This window comes from Podarcis melisellensis, assembly GCF_964234715.1.
Source record: "Podarcis melisellensis genome assembly, chromosome: 3".
Classification (NCBI taxonomy): Eukaryota; Metazoa; Chordata; class Lepidosauria; order Squamata; family Lacertidae; genus Podarcis; species Podarcis melisellensis.
Window position 1 is genome coordinate 56,376,061 of NC_138530.1, and position 23,972 is coordinate 56,400,032.

General features: G+C 42.5%; 2 protein-coding genes across 4 annotated transcripts in view; both read right to left on the reverse strand.

Annotated features, from left to right (window-relative positions):
* Window positions 1-4,348, reverse strand: part of MTHFD1L (methylenetetrahydrofolate dehydrogenase (NADP+ dependent) 1 like) — a 103,171-nt gene extending 98,823 nt beyond the window's left edge. The window contains exons 1-2 of the mRNA XM_081905151.1: window positions 4,111-4,348; window positions 899-983 (exon numbers count right to left, since the gene is read on the reverse strand). Of these exons, the coding sequence (XP_081761277.1) occupies window positions 899-983; window positions 4,111-4,331 (306 nt within the window). The 5' untranslated portion in view covers window positions 4,332-4,348. The remainder of the gene's footprint in view (window positions 1-898; window positions 984-4,110) is intronic.
* Window positions 4,349-6,941: 2,593 nt separating this feature from the next.
* The window catches only part of PLEKHG1 (pleckstrin homology and RhoGEF domain containing G1), a 101,891-nt gene continuing 84,860 nt past the window's right edge, over window positions 6,942-23,972 (reverse strand). For all 3 annotated transcript variants that reach the window (XM_081905122.1, XM_081905123.1, XM_081905124.1), the window contains 12 exons: window positions 22,175-22,306; window positions 20,022-20,204; window positions 19,773-19,868; window positions 18,342-18,428; window positions 17,719-17,752; window positions 16,379-16,474; window positions 15,825-15,863; window positions 15,342-15,364; window positions 13,748-13,933; window positions 12,624-12,740; window positions 10,350-12,036; window positions 6,942-9,895 (listed from right to left, as the gene is read on the reverse strand). In XM_081905122.1, coding sequence (XP_081761248.1) covers window positions 8,844-9,895; window positions 10,350-12,036; window positions 12,624-12,740; window positions 13,748-13,933; window positions 15,342-15,364; window positions 15,825-15,863; window positions 16,379-16,474; window positions 17,719-17,752; window positions 18,342-18,428; window positions 19,773-19,868; window positions 20,022-20,204; window positions 22,175-22,306 — 3,732 coding nt within the window. In that variant the 3' untranslated portion in view covers window positions 6,942-8,843. The remainder of the gene's footprint in view (window positions 9,896-10,349; window positions 12,037-12,623; window positions 12,741-13,747; window positions 13,934-15,341; window positions 15,365-15,824; window positions 15,864-16,378; window positions 16,475-17,718; window positions 17,753-18,341; window positions 18,429-19,772; window positions 19,869-20,021; window positions 20,205-22,174; window positions 22,307-23,972) is intronic.

The window sequence follows — 23,972 nt, forward strand, 5'->3', positions numbered from 1 at the left end:
ACCAATGTTTTAACTGGGACTACTCTTGCACCCTCAGCCCAATTCATCTCATATCAGGTTGTTGGAAAGATAAAAATGAGATAGGCCACGTATTCCGCTGTGAGCTCCTTTGAGGAAGGGCAAAGTATGAATATTTGAGAGAAGTAAAGGTAATATCACCTGAAGGTTAGATATTGAACAATCCTCTTACTTGGGAGTGGGTGAGTTGATATCCAGTGTAGCCCCAGAATAAGACATTCCACTTGTACCAATTTCCCTGCTCAACTTCAGCTCAGCATGCCAGAGAGCCTCCCTGTCCTCAGAACTCTCACCACCCTTAACAAATTACAGTTCCCAAGATCCAATACAGGGAAGCCATGATAACTGAAGTAGTGTAAGAGTGCTTTCATAGAATTGCAAAGTTAGAAGGGACCCTGAGGATCATCTAGTCTAACTCCCTGCAATGCAGGAATATGCAGCTAGCCCATAAGGGGATCAAACCCACGACCTTGGCATTATCAGCCCCATACTCTAACCAATTGAGCTAATGTATGGTGTGGATGTGACCAAGATTTTCAGAAGCTGTAGCAGGAAGATCATACAAGACGATTTTTATTTAGGGGAAGTAATATTAAAGACTGTGAAATGGAAAAGTTAAGTCCAGCAGAAATATGGTTTCAACAGCTTCTACTACTGGCCATGTTGGGAATGATGAGGCTTGTAGTTTAGCAACATCTGGAGGCCAAAGGTTCCTCACACTATCAAATATACCCAGTAATGCATTTATCTGGTTTAAAGTAGTTCTGTAGTTAAGATGTTATGGTGTGCAAGATAAATGGCTATTCACAGATCTAGATCTGTTTTCATAAAGTACTGGTTTGTTGTTTCACTTCTGAAATCATCATCTATAGGGTTTTACCTGTACAACAGCAAGTGCTGGTTTAAATGTAGGATGCTGTCTCTGCAGTAAATTCAGGGCTTTCCTTGAACTCTCAATGATTTCACTTTTAAAAACAAAAATATGATCTGTATTAGTATATAATATAACTTTATTTCCATGATCTCACCAACTAGCACACGATTACCTTTCTGGATTACCCACAAAGACAATTGCCCATTTTGAGCATATCGTGAGCCAATATGCAATATCTAAAAACTTCAAAATACCAAAAAAATTCCAATCCTACAGCAACAGTTAAGATATAAAGGCTACAATCCTAAGCACACGTACTCCCATGTAAGTACCATTGAAGATACCTCAGATTTACACAGAAAGTATTTGTTTTCTGAATGTTATTCACATTATAAGTAAACATTTATTTAAAACATTTTTACCTGTTTAGCCAAAAAGGCCACCAGGGCAGCTTACAAAGATAAGCTGTATGACCACTAGAGTGGTATCTCTGGTTAGGAACTTAATTCATTCTGGAGGTCCGTTCTTAACCCAAAACTGTTCATAACATGAGGTGCGCTTTTGCTAATAGGGCTGCTGCACTGCCGACGCGTGACTTCTGCTCACATCCCGGGGCAAAATTTGCTACCAGGAGCATCTACTTCCGGGTTAGCGGAGGTCATTACCCAAAGCATTTGTAAGGAGGATGGTATGTAACCCGAGGTTCCATTGTAGTTTTGGCCTGTAATTAGTTCTATACCAAGGTTCACTAGTATACAATATATATCTGTACAGTGGTACCTCTGGTTACGTACTTAATTTGTTCTGGAGGTCTGTTCTTAACCTGAAGCACCACTTTAGCTGATGGGGCCTCCTGGTGCCGCCGCACCTCCGGAGCACGATTTCTGTTCTCATCCTGAAGCAAAGTTCTTAACCTGAGGTACTATTTCTGGGTTAGCGGAGTCTGTAACCTAAAGCGTATGTAACCTGAAGCGTATGTAACCCGAGGTACCACTGTATAGTTGGCTTTCAATGACTGATTTCCCTGTACAAAATACCCCCAGGCTATGTTATTTATGAATGAGACACACATGTGCAAAAGTGCACCTTCTTAGGAACAATCAAACCACTGGTCCAACTTGCTCAGTAGAGTCTATACTGACTGGCAGCAGCTCTCTTGGATTTTAAGCAGGTTTTTCTCCCAGCCATAGCTTGAATATGGGACCTTCTGCATGCAAAGCACATGCTCTACCATTGACCCATGGCCCTGCTCCTAATACACATATACACACAATACTGTTACATATTTCCCCAATCTCATAGCAGTGTGAGAGTCCAGGAACTCCAGGGGCTCCTCCACGGTCTGTGTTTCCTTTGGCAATGAGGCACAGCAGAGACCGTGGTGTTTTTATGATATATGACTTATTTACACACATATACAACTTGAACGGTTTAAAGCATTAAACTTCAGATCGGCTCCATTTCTTCTATTGCTCCAGCTTCCGATTCAAACTTTGTGCTCTGACCTTGCTTGCCACATTTAACAGACTGACACAAGGTTTTCCCCTCCCGATTACATCATCCCAAACTGAAATCCCTAAACTCCCTCCTAAAAGCTCTTGCATTCTCTTCTGCTAACTTCCCAGAGCTCAGGGCAGGGCTCCACCCATTTGCGGCTGGCACATAGTCTTCGCTTTGCTGATGGCTTATCTCTCTGTCTGTGTACTCAGTTAACAACTCATACTTAGCAGCCATTATCAGGCTGGCCTGTATTTTGACACTGCTAAATTCAGCCAAGCATTGATTAAACTTCAACATTTATCAAATCCAGGAATTATGGGTGTCTTCAACCCACAAACTCTGGCACCCACAAATTCATTAACAATACATTATAGATAAATGTAGGAGGTTCTTTCTGCACATACAGTCATACCTCGGGTTGTGATCGCTGCGGGTTGCGCGTTTTCGGGTTATGGACACGCCGAAACCCGGAAGTACCAGAATGGCTTACGTCCGGGTTTCGGCGCTCGCGCATGCGTAGAAGCACTAAAGCTCTGAATTGTGTCATGCACATGCGCAGATGCAACATGTTCCAAACGTGCCTCCCGCACAGATCACGTTCGCAACCCGAGGTTCCACTGTATGCCAGAAGCGTGTTTCTGTGCAAACCTGTATTTGTCTACTCAAAAGTCCCATTGCATTCAGTGGAACTTACTCCCTAGTAAGTCACCACAGGACTGCAGCCTTAGCATAGCAAACTGAGAAGATTCTGCCCTGCAGAGCTATTCCACAGTGCACACTCAAGAGAGGCACTATTCCTTTAACACCACCAGTCTTAATTTGATTACTTGGAAGCAAATTTCAATGAGCCGAGTTTGGCTGACTTCTAAGTAAACATGCTTACATTTATACTGCACAAGTTCCACAAAAGGCTTAATTTCAAGGACTGCCAACTTTTTTCATCATCTGATATACATTTAGCAAAAGAAGCTTCTTCTGCCACTGAGAACAAATTATGGAGATAAACTTCCAAGAGATAAACTGCTACCTGTTAAGTGAGCCTTAAAGGAAAAGGAGTCTTTTACACTAACACCCACCCTGCAACCCTAGACCGTGACAGTGCTGCATACAGCGATGGCAGAAATCCAAAGTAGGTTGGATAGCCATGTCTATGTGGCAACTCTGAAAACGGCAACTGCCCTCACAGGATCCAGTCACTTGATTTTATTATTGTCTTTTTCACTGGGTTGTAAATCATCTTTGGGATTTATTATATTTCAATTTATATGTAGATTTATTTAATTTTTATCTATCCATCTGTTGGCATCCGTCTTTCTCAAGAGACGATGCACGAGAGAGAATCTATATATAATTGGTGGGTGGGGGTCTGGAGAGAGATATAAATAAGCAACTTCCAATGAACCTGAATGAACTCCGATTTGAGTTAGTAGCTCTGGAAGCGGGTGAGTGAAAGCAGGCCTCACGGGGCCAATAAGAAGCCGCGCTTCCCGCTTCTTCGAAGCGGATTGGCTGCCGGAGACGCCACTCCCTCCTTCCCCCCCTTCTCCTCCGCAATGCATCTGCGTTATTGCATCAGACACAACAGCCAGCCCGGAGGCGGAGCCCTCCTCTCCACGTGGAGGCGAGGGGCCGAGTGCCGGCTACGAACTAGAAGCGCTGGCGGCGGGACCAGGCACTTCCCACCCCCACGGTCTGCAAAAGGGGACCCGTCCGCTTACCTGGCCGCCGAGCCCCGTAGCCCTCCGCTGCCGGACCCTCGCTGCTTGTCCAGACGGCCCCACGTGCCGCAGATGCCCCGGGGGAGCAGGAGTGCGCCTGGGCAGCCGCTTCCAGGGCGCAGCAGAGGCAGAGCCCCGCAGCCCACCTTCTTCCCGCCGTGCTTGGCTGCAGCCGGTGTCGCCGGTCTCCACGCCAGGCGACGGAGGACAGAGAGCCTCATCGCTGCGAGAGGAAGGACGCGAGGGAAACTGTTGCTGCTGCTGCTGCCGAGGCTCCCTGGCGGGGAGGCGGAGTTGTTGGCTTCTGGGAAAGGACGTGGCGCGGGGAGGGGCGCCTGACGGGCAAAGCGTGGCCGGCTCCAAGAAATGCCTGAGAAAGGCGGGGGCCCAGCGAAGCCTCGGCGCCTCGCTTGCACCTCCGGGCATAGACTCGTCCGCAAAGCTCCCCTCAGGTGGTGAGCGAGCGGGTTGCCCTATTCAGCAGACCCAGGGCAAGTGCCATGGCCCTCGCTTCCCCTGAGCAAACGTCGTCACTTGGAAACATTGGCCTTATAATGAACATAGGGGGGGCATGCTAGCCTTTGCTAACTTGGAAATAAAACCCACGGAAAGCAGCTGGCCTTACTTCAAAGGAAACGGGAAAAGAGGGACGAGGAGCAATATTTGGTAATTAAAACTGCCAACCACCGCTTCAGCGTCTGCTGCTGCTGCTTGCAGAATTCTCCTTTGAATTTGAAGAGCATCTCGCCCAGCTGGCAGCAGACTCTGGCTTTTCCCACAGTACCTCTGCGTTGTGCCTTTTCTGGGGCATTATGGGAAATGAAATTAAAATGGTGGCCACCCACCACTGGTTACAGGGGGCCCAGGACAACACTTGGCACCAATTAGTAGGAAGAAAGGCTTTCCTCAGTGTCCTACTGCTACATGGATACTATGTTCATTTTTCTGCTCTGGGAGAACCTGTGCTACTCCTAGCCTATGAACCAGAGTGATATTTCTACACTAGCTCTTCAGGACCCCAGAGATTGCTAATACCCGGTGTCAGAACAAATGAACAACAAATCACAGCTCTCACTTCACTTGTTGACTAAAAATACCGAGGGGCAGAAGCAACCTACTAAGCTGGCTCATTTCACAGCAATTGCTTAGAAGGATAGCTGTATATTTTGCTTCATATTTCACCCCTCTTCCTGGAGGGCTAAAGACTTACCCTTTCCCCCCAAATGAGAGCTCACAAATCCCGACCCTCTGCCCAGGGTGCCAATGAAGGCCTTCACCATGGCACCCACAGGCTTTAGCTGGGTGACCCCCGTAATACATTATACTAGAACACACTCTTTGTTTTGGATCTGTATCTTATATTAATATATTCACCAATGCTGGCCCTTCCCAGCTGATTCAGTAAATGATAAAAGCCAAGTAAAGGAGGCAGTGGCAAGAGTTGCAAAGGGGTGAATCCCCTTGGTACACTGCACAGTGTGAAACATTTAATTAACAAAACAGACTGCATTTTCTTTTTCAATTTTGCTGCAAATAGTATTTATTCCCCCCCCCCACCCCAAGCAGCTATTACTTACATATTTTCAGGTTTGGCATGCTTTAAACTCAGCTTTTAAGCATAACAAAATGAGAAAAAGCTTTACTGAAGAATATTCTACATGTACATACATTTTTTACATCTTCCTTAAAAAAAGACTCCTTACATGAAAAAAGTGCAATGTAGAGGTTGTCTCTAACCAGTAGAATAAAATGCTAACAAATGATTTGCAGAAATTAGGAAATACGCAGTGTGAATCCATCCAGAATGACTTCATTGTGAACCCTGTCCAGTATAATCATGCTGACACTATCAACAAATAGTACAGAAATACATTAAAACCAGAGTATTTTACAAACAATGTTACATGGTTAAAAATTATAAACCTCCTTTCAAATGTTCTTTACAAAAAGTTGCAAAAGAGAGGTATGACTCTTAAAAAGAAAAGAGAAATCCACCTTTAAACTAATAAAAATATGATGAGTCTGCTATGACCTATCTAATTTGCAGCACATGTCATATTGACTCCTCTGCTGCATCCTTAATTCTCTGGCTCTATTGTTCCAGTTTTAGTAATGGCTGCTATTTCCCTACTGTGCCCTCACATTACACTTTTGTGCTACCCACTGCCATGAATGTAGTAATGTGCTCAGGAGAGTTCAGACGGTAAAATGGATCCACTAACCTACAATGTGGGTGGTGGTCTTGAAGAAGACCCTCAAATGAACTCGCCTTTTGTGTACCAAGAAACAGCTGCTTTTGATTCCATTCACATTTGTATTGTCCTGAGGCTGCAGAAAATTTATATATTTAATTTGCTCTGCTCATTTGAGAAGGCTGTGCAACAAAGTGAATTTAACCTTCTGTGTTACAATATGAAGGAATATATATTAGTGTCTTCAGGAAAAAAAGATGCATGGTATTTCCAACTGTTCATTTACCAAGTTCAAACCAGGTTAACAATGGCATTCTTTTGCTATTTTGGCTACATAAGTTTTACATGAGGAACTGTAGTTATTTATAAAATCTAGATCTGTTCTTTTGTTGGGAGTACTTTTCTTTCTAACTGGTATTTTTGGGGAAATGGCAACTGAAGATGTTAGACAGCGTAAGTCAAGCTCCCTACAAAGCATGAACTAGATACAAGGTTGGCAGCTCATTTGAGAATTGAAAACCAGTATTGCCCTTGTTTTTATGGAAACATTTTCCAGGGCTCAACTACTTGTGAATTCAGCTGTTTGCTTTTCTGCCAGCAAAGCAGAAAGTACCCCAAACATATTATTGCTTGTTCCTAACAAAGCTATGTGTTCCATTGAGCATATATCTCATTATTTTATCAGATTAACAAAATTTCTCTGTCGTTACAAAGGAACCTAAATGTGCCTATTGTTAATGCACTCAAATTAATTTCTTTTACTGTTATTTACATTATTTTACATTTTTATTAAATAAAAATTGAAGTTTGCTTATTTAATATATACTTGCATTAGTCATAATCTATTTTACTAGACATAGCTTGAATTGCAGTCAGCTCTTCTATGTAACTGGGACAGCCTGGTATAAGAAATTTTGAGATCGTGGTAAACCAGAAATAAAATCCCAACATTCTTGAAGTAGTATTTAAAAAATTAAAAAGCATTTGTTGCATGAAGTTCAGATAAATTCAGAAACCACAAAGCTTTCAGTATCTATTTTTGTAGAATGGAATATACACTCATCACTTGTGGGATTTTGTCAAAAAAATGCCTGTAAAAGCAACTTGTTGACATTCTAAAATGTATGAGGGCTACTGTGCCTTGTGCTAGAGCAAAGTGGAGTGCTTTTAAGTGGAAAAGAGAGAACTCCCATCCTTGGCAAAATGCATTTCAATTTCATTTATATCACTGTTATATGTCCTTCATCTGAAAACTGGTTAAACATTGTGTGTTTGCACACCGTATTTTTTTTTCAAGTAAAAACACTACTGCTTCCAAGCTAAAGCTATGCAAAAAATAAGACGACAGAATACACAGCAGCATAAACAGTAAGAGTCAACTCTATTCAGGTATTTGGTACCTGCTCGTACCAAATCTGTGAAGGGATTATTGAGAATGTACAGACATGGGTGCCTTTCATGTTCTCCCAGCCCATGTGTGATAAGCATCAGTCTAAAAGGTTGGGCTATGTGAGCATGGATATGCAAGTGAACAGCTCCTGCCCCAGGAACAGCTATCAATCAGCTCTGTGGAGGGAGCCATACCTGCATACAGATGGACCTATTCAGATGGATGCCAAGACATGGCCAGCATGTGTGTCGGTATTTAGATGGCGATAACGGCTTGTGCTATCTCAGTGTTCCTTCGTATGCTTGGCATTTATGGGTACTAAACATCTGATTAGGGCTGCTTACTACTTTCATGTGATAAAAGGGAGACAAAAAGGAATGTAGTGTATTGAAATAAAAGGATACCAACTTAAACAAATGGGGCAGGGGGATCCCTTTAAGCTAAATGGGCCTGAACTATCTCTAGTTTGTGTTCAGTAATATATAGGTTTGAATTACTAGTGTCAGGAAATTGTTTCCAAAACAGGGAGTTCCAGCTACCCTGCAGGCTTGAATTGGAGAAAGGTGCTTTGCTGCTTGATCCCACAGATTCCATTTTGGTCTGTACAACAAGTGCACATTTTATTTATCAAACCTACTTGGAAAAGTAAGGAGGGAATCTTAACGCTATTGGAGTTAAGTGACAATACAACAATAAGCTTCAGTCCAATCACAGTATTTCATACCTCACTTGATGAAAATATATGTGCAGTCCTTTAAGCAAGTAAACCTGAGAGTACTCTTTCTTTATCTTTCACTGATATTTCACTGCACATTTCACATAATATGCCAGTTCCCCCCCCCCTTGCTTTTCAGCATTAATGCCATTCCTAGAACAAAATCAGAATTCTGGCCTACATGACTGGCTCTCATAAATCATTGCCATGATTTCAGCATAGGGGACACTGTTAAGAATGGAAAAGCAAGGAAAAGCTAGCCAGAAATCTGCCTGCAACATAAAGCCAGTCAATAACTTGACAGTGCAAAACTAGTCACTTTAAATTTCTCACTATATGATAGTTAAAATATACACACTACAATGTACACTACCAGTACAGGCAGCCCTATTATAACTTTGTCAGCATTAAGGCATAATGTTAGGAATAAAAAAAATCAAGCAAAGCTGCTTGAGCTAAGACACTGAAATTTTTCCCTTAAGGACTGGACAATGTTCTGCTGATTAGGAGATGGTACCCTCCATAGGTAATCATTCAATTTATCTGAATCACTACATGTGGCCAGGAAAGAGTCTGATGCCTTAGCAGGAGCCAGGGGCATATTTTTGTCACTACAAGTTTCTGAAGCGGCGCAATGTATATTTATGTTTGGATCCGAGAGTTTTGTTTGGTTGTAGAAACTCTCTAAATCGGAGCCCTCATCTTCAGATTTTATTTCAACATAGTCGTCATCATCCCCTTCTCCATCATCAGTGTCTTTGAAGTTAGAAAAATAGTTCTGGGTAGCAATTTGTGCATTTGAGAGCAAGTTTCTGTTAACTCTAAGAATTTTTTGAGAATCCTGCAGAATCATTTCAGAGCGATTCTCAAGGCTCTGCTTTGCTCCATCACATGCTGCAAGTCCTGGGGTGGCGCCTGGCACAGATTCTTTATAGTGTTCAGAGAGAAAGTTCCTGTCTGAATGCAGCTGCTTCTTGTCCATTTCATGTGGATAATTTATTGAATCCCCAGACTTGCTGGCCACAATAGAGGAAGATGATTGTGACCTGCTGTACATCTGTGACTTTGCATTGTTTTCGCGTCTTCCTAAAGAGTTAAAAACCTGACTGTGGTGCAAGTTCTCTTTGTTAGGCTGACTTATAATTGCGCTCCACCTTTGTGCAGGAATGTGCGGGCGAAGAGGAGTCTGAAGGGAAGGCACTGAACAGGCCGCTGGCAATTGTCTCTGCTTTGCACTCATTTCCGAAGGGGAGCTTCTGGCCTTCAGGTGTGAGACTTCCGACCAGGGAGAGAAATCTGATAGTTCCACATTACTGTATGTTGAGTGCAACCAGTCCTCTGCTCTGAAGCATTCCGCAGCTAACTGAGATGTTGACACTGGTGAAGAATACCTTACGTTTGATGGGTCTTGAGAACTGGTCTTTTGGGGTGAGGTTTCCCGAAAAACAATCTGATCGTAGAGCTGGGAATATTCAGCAATTCTGGCACCTAAAGAAAAGTGTGACAGAAGACACAATGGTCAAAACAAAGTTGCATTGCATATTATTAAAAGGCTGCAACATGAGAATTACATTTATAGCATAGTAAAGACGCATCTTTTTAATAAGTCCTGTTGATTCTAATAGAATCTGTACACTGGCTCCCTTGGCCAATAAAGTGAGATGAGCGCTGCAACCCCAAAGTCGTCCACAACTGGACCTAATGGTCAGGGGTCCCCTTTACCTTTACCCTTTACTATTATACAATTAAGATCACAGAGGGAGAGTGGGGGGTTATATATGCTGGCCGCCGCCAGGCCCACACCTACAGTATCCACAAACTAGGGGTTTCTCTGTAAAGGGGGACATGCATGGGCTGCTAAGCTACCTGTGTGTACCTCCTCCAAAGGCATTCAAAGTATTCAGTGTAAGAATGGTTTAAAACAACAACATTGTCAGCATACCAATGGCTGGGCCTCCTTGTTTCTTCTCTTCCAAAATGGCTGCTAAGTCCTTGTGCCTTGGTTTATGTTGCCGGCTCAGAAGTTGCTCTTGCTCTGGGCTTTTTACTTTCAAAAGCTGGTTTGCCTTCTTAATTTTTTGACTGTACTGTCTTGCCATTGTGAAGACCCGGTTCTTTGTTTTATCCACAGCATCCAGTTCATTGTCAGTACTTTCTGCATTTGCACTGCACAGAATACTACTGGCAGTTTCATAAAGACTATCGACAAAAGCTCTCTCATTGGAGAGGGGAGATCTGTTGAGACTCATCAAGGAATTTGCTCTGCATGGTGTTTCCTTACACAGCGATGCTTCCTCCTCGAATTTGAGGTTGGCTTCACTCAACCTGGCAACTTTGTTGGGCAAAGCTTTTGGGAAAACAGGTGTTTCTGGCAGTGAGAGAGGGGGGAGTGAATATCCCACATCTTTATTTAACTCACAAGTAGTTCTAGTAGGAGTGTTGTCTATGTCATCTTTGCAGACAGGAAAAGCTGCAAGGACGTGGTCTCTCGTCTTTTCCTCATTCTTCTTGATGTAATTCTCCAGGTCATTCCATATTTCATCCACTTCCTCAGATAACTTGTCCGCAGCAGATTTGTGAGAATGTGAATCAGAGTTTGATGAGCTATCCACTAAGCTCAAATAATCATGATCTAATGGAACACAATGATAGGGATTTTCATCTTCACTGAAATGGAGGCTTTCTTCAGAAACAAACTGCCGCAGGTGGTCACAGCATGCAAAATCTGTTTCCAGACCCAGAAAACTCCTCTTTTTGGAACACTTAAGGCGATCACATTTGAAATTTGTCAGTGATTGCTCTGGGAGGACTATGGTATCATAGATATTTTCCTCACTGATCCTTAGATCATGAGAGCTTACAGGTGGAGTTCCTCTCCTGGGAGTAGTTTCATTTCTGCTGGTAGAAATAGAGGTCCTGCTTTGAGGTGCCTGTCTTTTATTGAAAGCAATGTCTTGGTCCTGAGCCTCATAAAGCGAGTCTCTAGCTGACCCTTGTGGAGCACGGTCAGACGCTTCCCTACGAGTGAGACCCATTAGTTTCAAATCTTCAAAACTTATATTGTCATAGACATGATCTATGTCATCAATAGTCAGTTCTTCTGAAGATTCTAGGTACACCTGCAGATTGTCTGTGTCACTCCTGGAACTTTTTATTTCATTCCAAGTAGCATTCTGACCAAGGTCATTTTTTCTGTATCTTGAACCAGAAGGAGAAGTTTTACTTTCCCCAGCACTGCTGGCCCGCCTCACAATTCTGTGAGAGTTAGAGTTAGAAATGTCCCTTTGATGAGCTAGCCCTACGTGCCAGCTGCAAGGGCGGCCTGAAGACTCTCTCTCTTCACAGCCAATGGAAACCAAGTTGGATGTAGATTCTGACGGTACAAACATCTGATAATCATCTTCGTCCTCTGTGTTCTCTTGCGGGGGGCGTCTGCTTGGGAACAGGGCTTGCCGAATCTGGTGGTCTGTCCAGATGTTTCTCACCGCATCTGTTCTGCCCAAAATATTCGCCATAAATGAGCTGTTTTGTGGTGCAAACTGCCGAGATGGATGACCACCTCCACCGCAGGAAAATGAAAGCTTTGCGTTGACCTGGGAAGGTGCTTCATTTGCAGGCTCCTTTGCATTCTATGAAGTTTTGAAACAGAGCACACTATTAGTCTATGATCTAACAAACATGCAGAATCGTAATCACATATACGAGGAGGGCAACCTTTACTGAAGTTGAGAGTCTCATTTCCTTGAGGGAAACTGGCTGGGTGCTACATATTGGTGCTGGACAGAACCAAGACAAAAAGTGGGTGCGGACACCTCTTTTCCTTCTCTTTCTGCCTTTAATTCTCCCCCCTTCATCATCCATTCATCTCTCACACAAACCCCATGCACAAACACATACTCCATTCATCAACCATCCATTCTGCCTCTCATGTACCCTAGCCATTCACAAGCATTTGTCTGCAGGCCCCTCCAGATGGTTCAGAAGACCCAGGAGCCCAAATGAGTAAGTCCCTTTGAACACAGTCAGCGGGATTTACTCTCAAGAAACCAGGGATAGGGGTGCACTGCATTATTTTCCTGGCTTTTTTAAAAGCAAAATTTGAAGGCTCCTCCTTAAAACCTCCTTTGAAACGCCTGCAAAAGAAGACATTTTATTTCACACCACTGAATACATTAAGCTGACAAATTATACAACCACTTTTCCATAAAGACTGTACCTGAATTTCACATTTACTGAGATTAACACTTCTTCGTTTCTCAAAATTTTCAGCAACTTGACTGTTTAACCTTTTGCGGCCTCCCTTTGGTTTCTGCTGGGAATTTTGTTGTGTGGTCTGCAGAAAACAGAAGGGTTACAGTATGATGACACATAATCCTTTACAGAGAAAGCCTTCAGCCAAAGCCAAGTCTCAGAAATGTCAAATGTTCGACAAGATACTGCATTATTACAGTGGAAAGGACTCTCTGGTGGGGCCTCCTAAGCTGACAGAGGTCAGCAAAAGGCAGTGCGCTAACACAAAATGTTTTTGACCTTTGTCATATATTTTTCTTGTTGCAGGGTAGATGGTGGGCTCCAGGAAGAGTATTCTGGAAGACATTGCTTTCTGATTGATATGGTAGCTGTAATGCCATCACTCTGAAAGCATGAGGATTCTACATTTCACGAAGTTTTGGGTGGTGGTATTTTCCTCTCAAATAAATGTACAATGGCTAGGAACATATGCAAGACTTGTTACAAGCTCAGAAAGGCTGCCTGAGCACTGACAGGCCTCTAGAAATTTCCACAAAAAATGTATCGGATTATTACTATTTTTCAAAATAATATTATTATTTTAAAATAATAATCATGTAAAAATATTTTGTACAAACATACACAAGTGGTGTATATTGTGTATAAATATACACATGCAATATTTTTTTTCAGTATGAGGAAGGCACTGCAAAGAGAAGATGATGTCCCCTTTTCTCTCCCGGCATGAAAATTCTCTCTCTCTCTCTCTCTCTCTCTCTCTCTCTCTCTCTCTCTCTCTCTCTCTCTGTGTGTGTGTGTGTGTGCATTTTTAAATGTGTTTATCTAAACACGTGATTTAAAAATGCAATTTAAATAACAACAACCACAACAACAGAAAACTGCATCACAAAATTTGGGGAAATGAAAATCCAAATAATGATTACATTCCAATTCACACACTTCCAATCTGGGAAGTGTGGATCAGGTAGGTTCACATTGGAATTAACAGAAATAAATCCTTCAAGCACCAGTAATTCTCATCCTTTATGTACCCATATCTGACACACACCCTACTGTTCATCTTTCCATTTCACAAAGCAAGTTGGCTACCTGTTCAGTCTCTTCTTCATCGTCAGCGTCAGTCTGATCCATCACACCAGTGAGGGCGTTATCCTCTTGGTCGCTACTATAGGCCACTTCATTGGAGTCCAGTCCTTTGTGATTCAGTGAAAACTTTTTCCTAGGATTGAGGAGGGCTTCAGCCTGAGATAGCAGGGTTCCTTCAATACTGATCCGCTTGGAAGGAAAATATATATTTATATGAAGCACCAGGTCCCATCCTTCTCATTTTAAAGCTATAGCTAGATCAGCAGCTATTCTGATGTGGGTGTGTAGCACATTCACATATATATACACATACGCATCTACATAAACATGCAAATAAATGCATATATAAACGTGCACACACGCACAAGCCACACATGGTCTTCAAACAAAAACATCTTGGAGGTCCTGGGCCACAGGGAGGTTAGGCTGGCCTCAACCAGAGCCAGGGCTTTTTCGGCTGTGGCTCTAATCTGGTGGAACGCTCTCTCACAAGAGACTAGGGCCCTGTGGGACTTGACATCTTTCTGCAGGGCCTGCAAGACAGCTGTTTCACCAAGCCTTTGGCCAGGGCACAGCCTGACCCCCCTCCTTTGGCAATCCTCACAGAACTCTAGCCCAATGGTTGCCATTAATTTGATTTGAATTGATTTTAGAATGAAATGATTTTAGAATGTTGTATTATTTTACTGTTGTTAGCCGCTCTGAGCCCAGCTTCGGCTGGGGAGGGTGGGATATAAATAAATTATTATTATTAATTATTATTACTACATCATGTATTTGGTCTCTTTTTAAATCATCTCTCACATAGCTTTTATTTCTCAGTAGTAGACACACACATCCTTCTGAAGATGACACACCGATGTATAGGAAATGTTTGTGGCTCAATATCAGAACACGGAGCACTAAAAGGGAAGTGAAATGACCACGAGTTTAGTGCAGAAGTGGGGATATTGCTGCCTTTCAGATGTTGTTGGGCTCCTGTTCCCATCAGCCACAGCCAATGGTCAAGAATGCTGGGAGCTGTAGTCCAGGAACATCTGGAGAACCATAGGTGGCCAATTTCTGGCTTAGAGGAATCAAGAGAGTATGTGGTAGGCAGCACTACTTAGTCTCTTTGGTCTCTTTCCCCACCCTTTGTTATGTTTCAAAACTGCACTACCACGACACCCAGCAGGGAACAGAGCTGGGATACCATTGAGGGGGGCAAAACGGGAGACAGACATGTTTGACGCATGGCACATAATTGATCAAGTTATTGCATAGCTCTATTCATTTCAATGGCGACTGAACAGGAGATCTTCCAGGTGGATTGTTTGCATGTTATGGTTTGGAAAGGTGGGAGAATATTCAGATTTCCTGCCTCAGGTATAAAATGCTGTATGCCAACCCTGAGCTTATTGTTTGCAGTTGTGCACAACTGGAGGTAAAGAAGGGTAAGACCATGACAGCCAGTAGGTGGCAGGCATGGATAACAATCGTAAGTGGAAAAGGGTAAACAAACTGTTCTAAAGTTATAAGAAGTATTCAGTACTTCAAATCTAACTTTTTCGAAAATCACTTTCAAGCTACTGGGGGTGGGGAGAATGATATGGCTTACCTTCTTTGTGTCTGGGTCCATTTCTGAAATTATTAGTGGGAAACAAAAAACAAAACAATCCTAAGTATCACTTAGTAAAAAAATTATGTTCCTCATTTGTGAAAAACAGGTTTAAGTCTAAAACACCTATTGACATTAAAATGGAAATTATAAACCAAAGTACTGCGTTTAACATGGGTCCTATTAATAGATAAGGCAAGCATGCTTGAACATTTTTGTAATAAATTTATCCCATGTGAAAAACTCCCCCTGCATTCAAAACTGAAAGCCTTGCCTGCTGGTTTTCAAAGGCTGCTATTTTTGTGTGTCAGATATTTAACAAATCTGACATTTCTTCCCTGACAAGAGACTGAACACAACTCCTTCCCAGGACAACAGGGTTTTGTTTTTTTATTTACATAGACTTAATCGAACACTTAAAGGTGCCATATGATTTGTAATACTTAATGCATAATATCACATACAGGACACATTGTAACTCACCACTTGGCTTTATGATTTTATGGGCTCTGGATGAAGGTTCTGCGGGAAGAACACATGTGCTTTTGTTTAAAATGTTTATGCTGTCTCCTGATTTAAAATATATTATAAAAAAGTATCCTAAATAAACCCAACTACAACCAACAGCAGCCAAAAGAGAAACAGTAACACCCCAGAAAAACTTAGTGGACTGCCCTGGACTTCGGTTTTACACCAAATTATATGTGTTAGTCAGTCCAGGCAAAGAAGTTCTCAAAACAGGGCTTACACCAGGGATGGAGAACATGTGGCCTCCAGATGTTGTTGAACTTCAACTCCCATCAGCTCCAGCCAGCATGGCCAATGGTCAGGAATAATGGGTGTTGTAGTTTGCTAACATCTGGAGGACCACAGTTTCCCTACCTCTTCCACAGGGCTTGGTGCTGCTATTGAAAAGGCACAGCACAACTCACCACATTTCTGATGGTGGCGGACCAGGAAGTATATGGACCTTTTTGGATGACTTGACTGTAAAAGAATGTTCCTATAGGAAACCACACAACAAAATATTTTATTACCTGACTTCCTTCTCACCCTCTGTGGGGCGATTCCTTCTTTAGAATTACTCGATGCTTTCATTTCTCCTTCTGGGCTATAATGGAATCCTGGGTGATCTATAAAGAAATTAGAGAAACAATATGTAAGTATGACTTCATACATCAGGTGAGCTTTTGGAGAAGACTTTATGATTGCAGCATTACATTTCTCAAGGCTTCGTCACAAACAAAACCTAGAATAGGACAATGCAGGGAGAAGCAGGCTTGGTTTTAAAGGCTGGAGCAGGCATAGGCAAACGGCCCTCCAGATGTTTTGGGACTACAAGTCCCATCACCCCTAGCTAACAGGACCAGTGGTCAGGGGTGATGGGAATTGTAGTCCAAAAACATCTGGAGGGCGAGTTTGCCTATGCCTAGGCTGGAGTCACCTGGGAACAATTTGAGAATGCCCCCTGATTGTTCCCAAGGATACTTTTCAGCTTTATTTCATATTAGTGAATGGCTTTGAGAGGGATGCTTGGGAAATGTCTTGGGTAGCAACATACAAGCTATGTAAATGTCTTTCACTCCACACACAATTTTGGAGAAGACATTCTCCATGCATAATAGCAGTCCCTTGGAAGGGTGATATTAAAAATGAATTGAAAAGACAGCATAGTTCATCATTAATTATTTAATGTGCTCTTATTAAGAATCTCAAAACACAAGGTGATGTATGAGCTGGCAAAACTTTCATAAGCAGAAAACTTTGATCCTGTTTGTGGTTGCCAATCTTTTATTTAAGGGAAATAGAGAGTCACACTGAACAACACTGTTGCCAAAACCAGTTGTTGTTTAGTCATCTTAGTCATAATCGACTCTCCGTGACCTCATGAACCAGAGCATGCCTTGGAAACTCTCACTTCCTTCTCAAAGTTTCTCCTTTTTTATGTCCATGGAGTTCTCTTGGCAAAATACTGGAGTGGTTTCCCAGTTCCTTCTCCAGGTGGATCACATCTAGTCTAAACTCTCGGCTATGACCTGTCTGTCTTGGGTGCCCTGCACGGCATAACTCATAGCTTCACTGAGTTATTCAAGCCCCTTCGTCATGACAAGGCAGTGATCCATGTTAGAGATTTGAGTTTAGACACATGGAAGTTTGAGTTTGTGGCTAGTGTATCTACCTTACTGAAACAAATTGTACAAGAGGGAAAGTATCTAAAAGTCTCACCCACGTTCTTATTCAAAAGCTCTGAGCCAGAACCAGAAAACATTGTGACAGCTAAGATTAATGCATCCAGTTGTCTATTACGTATTTTCCCAAGTTTTTTAATTAACAAAAATTAAAATGCAAGTGAATAGTTATATGCAAATATACTTACAGATAGCATCCATTTCAAGAATTGCTTGCTTGGCCTGAAAAAATAAAAACAAATATTGTGCATAAACTATATAAACTTGCTTAACACCTCAGGTCAGCAATAGTCCCCCAGACTCTGGGTCCTTGGCTGGTGCACCACCACACCAAACCTTCTAGAACCTGAAGGGCAAAATTGGTTTCAAAACTGCCCTGATTCAAGTGAACTTGGTGGAATGCAATTCATGTGCTGTTATCATGATGTGGCTACCCAGATGCATCTATCACAGAAGACAAAAATACACATATTTTATTTTTAACATATCCACACTCTTAAAAAGGCACCAAGCAATAAAGTTCCTTTTCTAACCAGGCCTTTGGTTGATTTGCTAGACATCCTATGCCTTTTTAACAACAACAACAACAACAACAACAACAACAACAACAACAACAACAAAATGTGTGGGGGTGTTATTGGGTTGTTGTTTCTATTTTGATTATATATTTTGTGGTTTTGTATTTTGATTTTGCTCTGTGAACTGCCCTGAGACCTCCGTATACAGGGTGGTATATAAATTCAATCAATCAATCAATCAATCAATCAATCGAAATACAAACAAACAAATAAGGCAGTTGTTAATATTTTACCTTAGCTGGGATTTTGGCAGGGTGGTTTTCAAGAATTAATCTCTTCAAGTGAAGAATCCAAAGGCGCTTATCTTGCTGTGATTTGGCCTGTTACAAGTTGCAAGAATGCAATGAGTTATAGCTAGACATGAAGGAGTGACGGTAGGTAACACCAGACAATAAATTTAGCAGAGTCAAGGGTTGAGTGTGAAGAAGGCTCTGACTTCCAGTGGATGGGATAGGGGAGAGATGGGGAATCTGTTGCCATCCCCATCATCTCCAGCCATGCTGCCCAAGAGTTCAGCAACATCTGAGAGAGTCATGCCTTGGCTCCACTACATCCTTCTATGGCCATCAGAATAAAATGCTTTTAGTATATTTCTAAATATTATTCTATGTCTGGTAGCTGACAACAATTTATAAAACCAAATTTAATTATTTAACACAATTGGCAAGTAACATGAAAATGGTGAGACAGCAAAGCTGAACACCACAGGCTGTAATAGTGTCTTGTGTGTCTGCATGCCCTAGTTCCTTGTCTTTCCCCTTCTAGGAGGTTATAATGTTGCTCCTGTGCAGATTAGTGGTTTGGGCAGGATAATAATTACTTCTGCATAACCAGTATAACATGCTGTGTGGTGTAGGGCAGGCTGGGTTGCTTGTTCCTGAAGAGGTCTGCTAGAATGGGAAGCAAGCACTGTTTCTATATATATCTGTATCTATTCACCCACAAAACTCATCCCATTAGTTATTTTATTTTCCAAGTCACAGTAATGTTCATTGACCTCACTATACTTTTCTAAAATTGACCTGTGGTTTCCTCCTCCAAGAATTAACTAAGATCAGAATTGAGGCCTACTGTTCAAAATTCAGTGAAATAAAGGGTTTCCAAAATATTATTATCAGTTTCAGGCACACATGCATTTTCCAAATCCCTACTTGTCTAATTCTCAAAGTGCAAAGATGAAACAGAAGCTGAGGGTCAAACTAGGTATGCACTTAAACAGGTAGAATGCAGTTGCATCTTTTGTTTCTTTCCTTCAGGGCCAGGGAGCCCAAATCATAACATGGAGCCAGCTGGATGGAAGGGGAGAGACCATAGAGATCAGAATGAAAACCATTGCTCTCTCTCTCAATCTTAGGAAAATTTCCCCATTGGTGCAACATTTTTAAGTGCATGTCCAATTTGCCCCTTAGGGTATTAAAAGCAGTTCATGTTCCCACTGCATGAGCGCATTAATTTGGGATTCTACTGCCTTCAAAAAGGAAGGCGGCAATTGGATAGATTGAGATCATAGGAAATAGGGCCTGGTTTTCCTGCACAAACCTGGAAGTGGAATACTATCTACGTGGTGCAAACTTCAGTTACAATACACAGGATACATATCAGGAAAATTATATCCTTAATAACATGTTTCAGAATGCATTCAGTATGTTATGGCTTTTAAATACCTGAACAGTATGTTGCATCTTGGGATTTTTGTAATGGAAGACACTAAAGCTCAGAGGCTCCTTTGGTATGACTTCCACTAGCATGAGATTGCCACACTGCAACACAGAGAAAGGCTTGTCAGAGGAAGATCTTGTGCACAGAATGGGTATTTATATTTTGGACATTTGGACATAGTCCATTTCCTCTCCTTTGCAACCCTTGGGCTGCTTGTTCCCTTAGCCTCCCCCTGCAAGTACAAACAGACCTACCAAGATATGAGCTTTGTAGGTGAAAGTCTCTTCCCTCTTCTTCGTAATGAGCAGCAGCTTGTCAAAGAGGAACAGAGTGCGCTCATTTTTGGCTCTCTGAATGCGGAATGTTCCTTCCAAAACCAACTCGCCGTAACTAGCAAGGTCCGGTCCCTTCCAGTTAGTGAGTAAGCTTTGTATCTCCTGAAAAAAGGGAGGAGGGTAGGATAATGAAGCAAGCACATCAAAAACACAATGTTGGGAAATATCACATGGCAAGTGCTGTGTAATGAAGCCACTATCATGTTCCTCTTATTAATCAACAGTGTGAAAAAGCATTGCTTCTACCTCAGGGATGACTAACCAAGGGCCACATTCTCTGTAGACCTACCTTCCAAGGGCCACACCCTAGCAGTGGCCTAGGTGGGCATAACCATTTCACATTTGCTCTCCCTCATACACATATTTGCACCACCACACATACAGGAAGAGCTCAGGGCAGCAGAAATGGCAGCAGGACCACCACAGGAATTGTGGACCAAAACTGGTCCTTAGACCAGGAAGCAGGCCTCCATGTGGTTTCAGAACTCTAATGCAGCTTATGACCATTTGCATGGATGTGTGTGGATCAGGTCCCCAGGCAGAGAGTTTGCCTTTCCTGTTCTACATCAACAGAAATACTACAGCTGTCTCACGGTACGTTGCAGCATACAGGCATTTGTCATATGATAGGCAAACAAAAATCTATTTCTAAATGTCAGAGTTGGCAGATGTGTATTTTATGACATGCAGCCAATTTGCACTGCACTGTTATCTGATTATCTTACATGGTCCCCTAGAGATGATGCAAGAGAGAAGGTTGGCACAAGGAGAGAGTTCTTAGCAAGCCATAAGGCTGGACATTAGACGGATAGATGGGCCACTATATGGAAAAGAATAGGAAGAAGGGGAGGGTGTTTTATAATGGTGCAAGATGTGAGAAACAACTTATGTGATCAAAGGGTCTCTGAAGTAGACAAGAAGTGGAAAGTACTAGCAACTTTTCCAGCCAGCCTGCAATTGTATACTTCCTGTTAACCTACTGTAAGTTTGCATATGGTTGCTCTTTGAATTCACATAAGTCCTTGCAGTATCTTTAGTTACATTATCAATGCAAGATGTATGCCTGAAACTTACAAACGTTAACCACAGCAACTTAAATTATATTCATTAGAGTCTCAGATATCACCCAAATTAAGAGTTGCATTGCTTATGTGAATGGATTCACCTATAGGATTTCTTCAAATAAGCAGAAGTCCAATATGATGTCTGAACCAATCCACAACTTGGAAATATGCATTTGTGAGATGTTTTGGGCAGTCGGGTGGCACTGTGGGTTAAAGCCTCAGCACCTAGGGCTTGCCAATCGAAAGGTCGGTGGTTCGAATCCCCACGGCGGGGTGCGCTCCCGTTGCTCGGTCCCAGCGCCTGCCAACCTAGCAGTTCGAAAGCACCCCCAGGTGCAAGTAGATAAATAGGGACCGCTTACTGGCGGGAAGGTAAATGGCGTTTCCGTGCGCTGCGCTGGTGCTGACTCGCCAGAGCAGCTTCGTCACGCTGGCCACGTGACCCGGAAGTGTCTTCGGACAGCGCTGGCCCCTGGCCTCTTAAGTGAGATGGGCGCACAACCCCAGAGTCTGTCAAGACTGGCCCGTACGGGCAGGGGTACCTTTACCTTTACCTTTAAGCCATGTGAACAAGTTTTTAAGACTACAAATGAATCACTGACTGCAAAGAAGCTGGGTGGGTGTACAAGCAAAACTTCATCTTCTGACAGAGAAGGAAGATTTACATTTGGGTTCTGATCTCTCCAAAGAAAGCTTGCAAGCACAATTGTGTCTTTTGTACATTCCACAGACACAGATTTCAGAAGAACCTTTTAAGCACACTTTGAAGGTACTTTCACAGGTAACAGATAACACACCCCACAATATTAATTGGGAGTTGCCATGGTTGAGTGTGATGCTTTAAAATATAGGAAGATCAAATTCCACATATGTGAAAAGATGTTAGCATTGTTAGCATGCACAGGAAAGCAAAACCATAGCCATTTAGAATGCTGGTGCCCAATCTATATAAACCAAAAACCAGATAGAAAGATAAAAACTACTGATATGGAAAACTTGTCAACCCACCTGCAGCCTGACAGCATGTTCATGTTTCCTCTTCATGTCGTTAATATGCCACGCCACTCTCTGCATCGTATCTATGGCTTCTAAAACCACATCATAACCTTCAGTGTCCTTGTCAAGGTGGTTTTCTATCTCCTAGTAAATAAGCCAATGAAGAGGGAACTATTTAACTATTTACAACTCCTAGAGGTCTGCAAAAATGTTTTGATGGTAAACTACAGTTAATAATCTGACACTTAGCTCCTCCCAACTGCAGTTCACTTCTTTGGTCTCTACAGCAGAGTTCCCTGGTCTATAAAATATGCAGCATAGAACCCCTTACTCTGCACTCGAGAGATTTTCCTTCAGCCCCATTTCCCCACTGATAGCCACCTCCATTGTATATGTCTCTTTTCCCTTTTTCCAAACCCCTCATGATTCCAGGATCCTGATAATGTAAAGGCACTGTGTTATACTGGGATGGAGACAGAAAAGTTGGACGAGACTGGCATATCCTCTGCTAACAGCAAGCACATACAATTTGTGACTGATCAAGGCCACCAGATACGTATTGTGGCATATCAGGTGTGTGACATTCTGGCCATTTTTGAAGTCTCCAGCAAGCTGCAAAAAATAGGCGGCTTGCTGAGCCTTTGATGGGCTGCCCTAAATGGCTAGTGGACTGTGTTTGATTTCATGAGCCATAAGTAATATAGGCATCCTTACAGCAACTGCATTACTCTGCTGTGTTATAGTAGCAGCTATCAAAGCAGAATTTATTAGCATTCAATAAGAGAAATGAGTCAGTCATTCAGTATGCTTTCTTGCCTCTACTTTTGGCTACAGAACCTCAGTTTGATAATTACATCCGAGCATTAGACTTAGGCAGACACTACAGATTAAAATTTCTGGACTCTGAAATGTAGTTACGGGTATAATCTCCTAATTGAAAGCACATGATAACCATTAAAAAGAAACCAGATTTCTGAAAATATTGTTAAAACCATGGGAAAGAAAGGAAGAGATATGTACTTTCTCTACCACCATGCATGCATGCAAAAAAGGGGGGGGGGAACCTTTTTGTTGGGCTTAGATGACTTCATACAGGCCCACCCTCCTCACCAGCTGCCCTTGTCTGGAATTGAAACTGCACTTTTAAACACACCAGCTAGTGCAAAAGCCCCAATGAGCACAGTATGTAAAGATGTACAGAAGAAGAGGAGGAGGAGGAGGAGGAGGAGGAGGAGTAGTAGTAGTAGTAGTAGTTTGGATTTGATATCCCGCCTTTCACTCCCTTTAAGGAGTCTCAAAGAGGCTAACAATCTCCTTTCCCTTCCTCCCCCACAACAAACACTCTGTGAGGTGAGTGGGGCTGAGAGACTTCAGAGAAGTGTGACTGGCCCAAGGTCACCCAGCAGCTGCATGTGGAGGAGCGGAGACGCGAACCCGGTTCCCCAGATTACGAGACTACCGATCTTAACCACTACACCACACTGGCTCTCTTCAGGACTGCACTGCACTCTTTTTATGAAAATATGTATAGGTCTGTACTGCATGTTTTCTGAAGAAGCTGCAGCATCAGAAAAGAAGCTGTTTGATGAGCACAGGAGGGGAGAAAGATGGAGACAGGGGTAGGAAGGGTTGGAAATACAACATCTGCAGAAGCCTAGCATGTCAGGGTGAAGGCTAGGTTACAGTACTTCTTTCTGGCATATGAGCTTTCATCAAAAAGTTTGTGCTTGCTTGTTTTTTTGACTGCAGCACAAAAGCCTAGCTACACATTATAGTATTTGCACTCTTCAGCAGGCCTCCTTCAAACTAG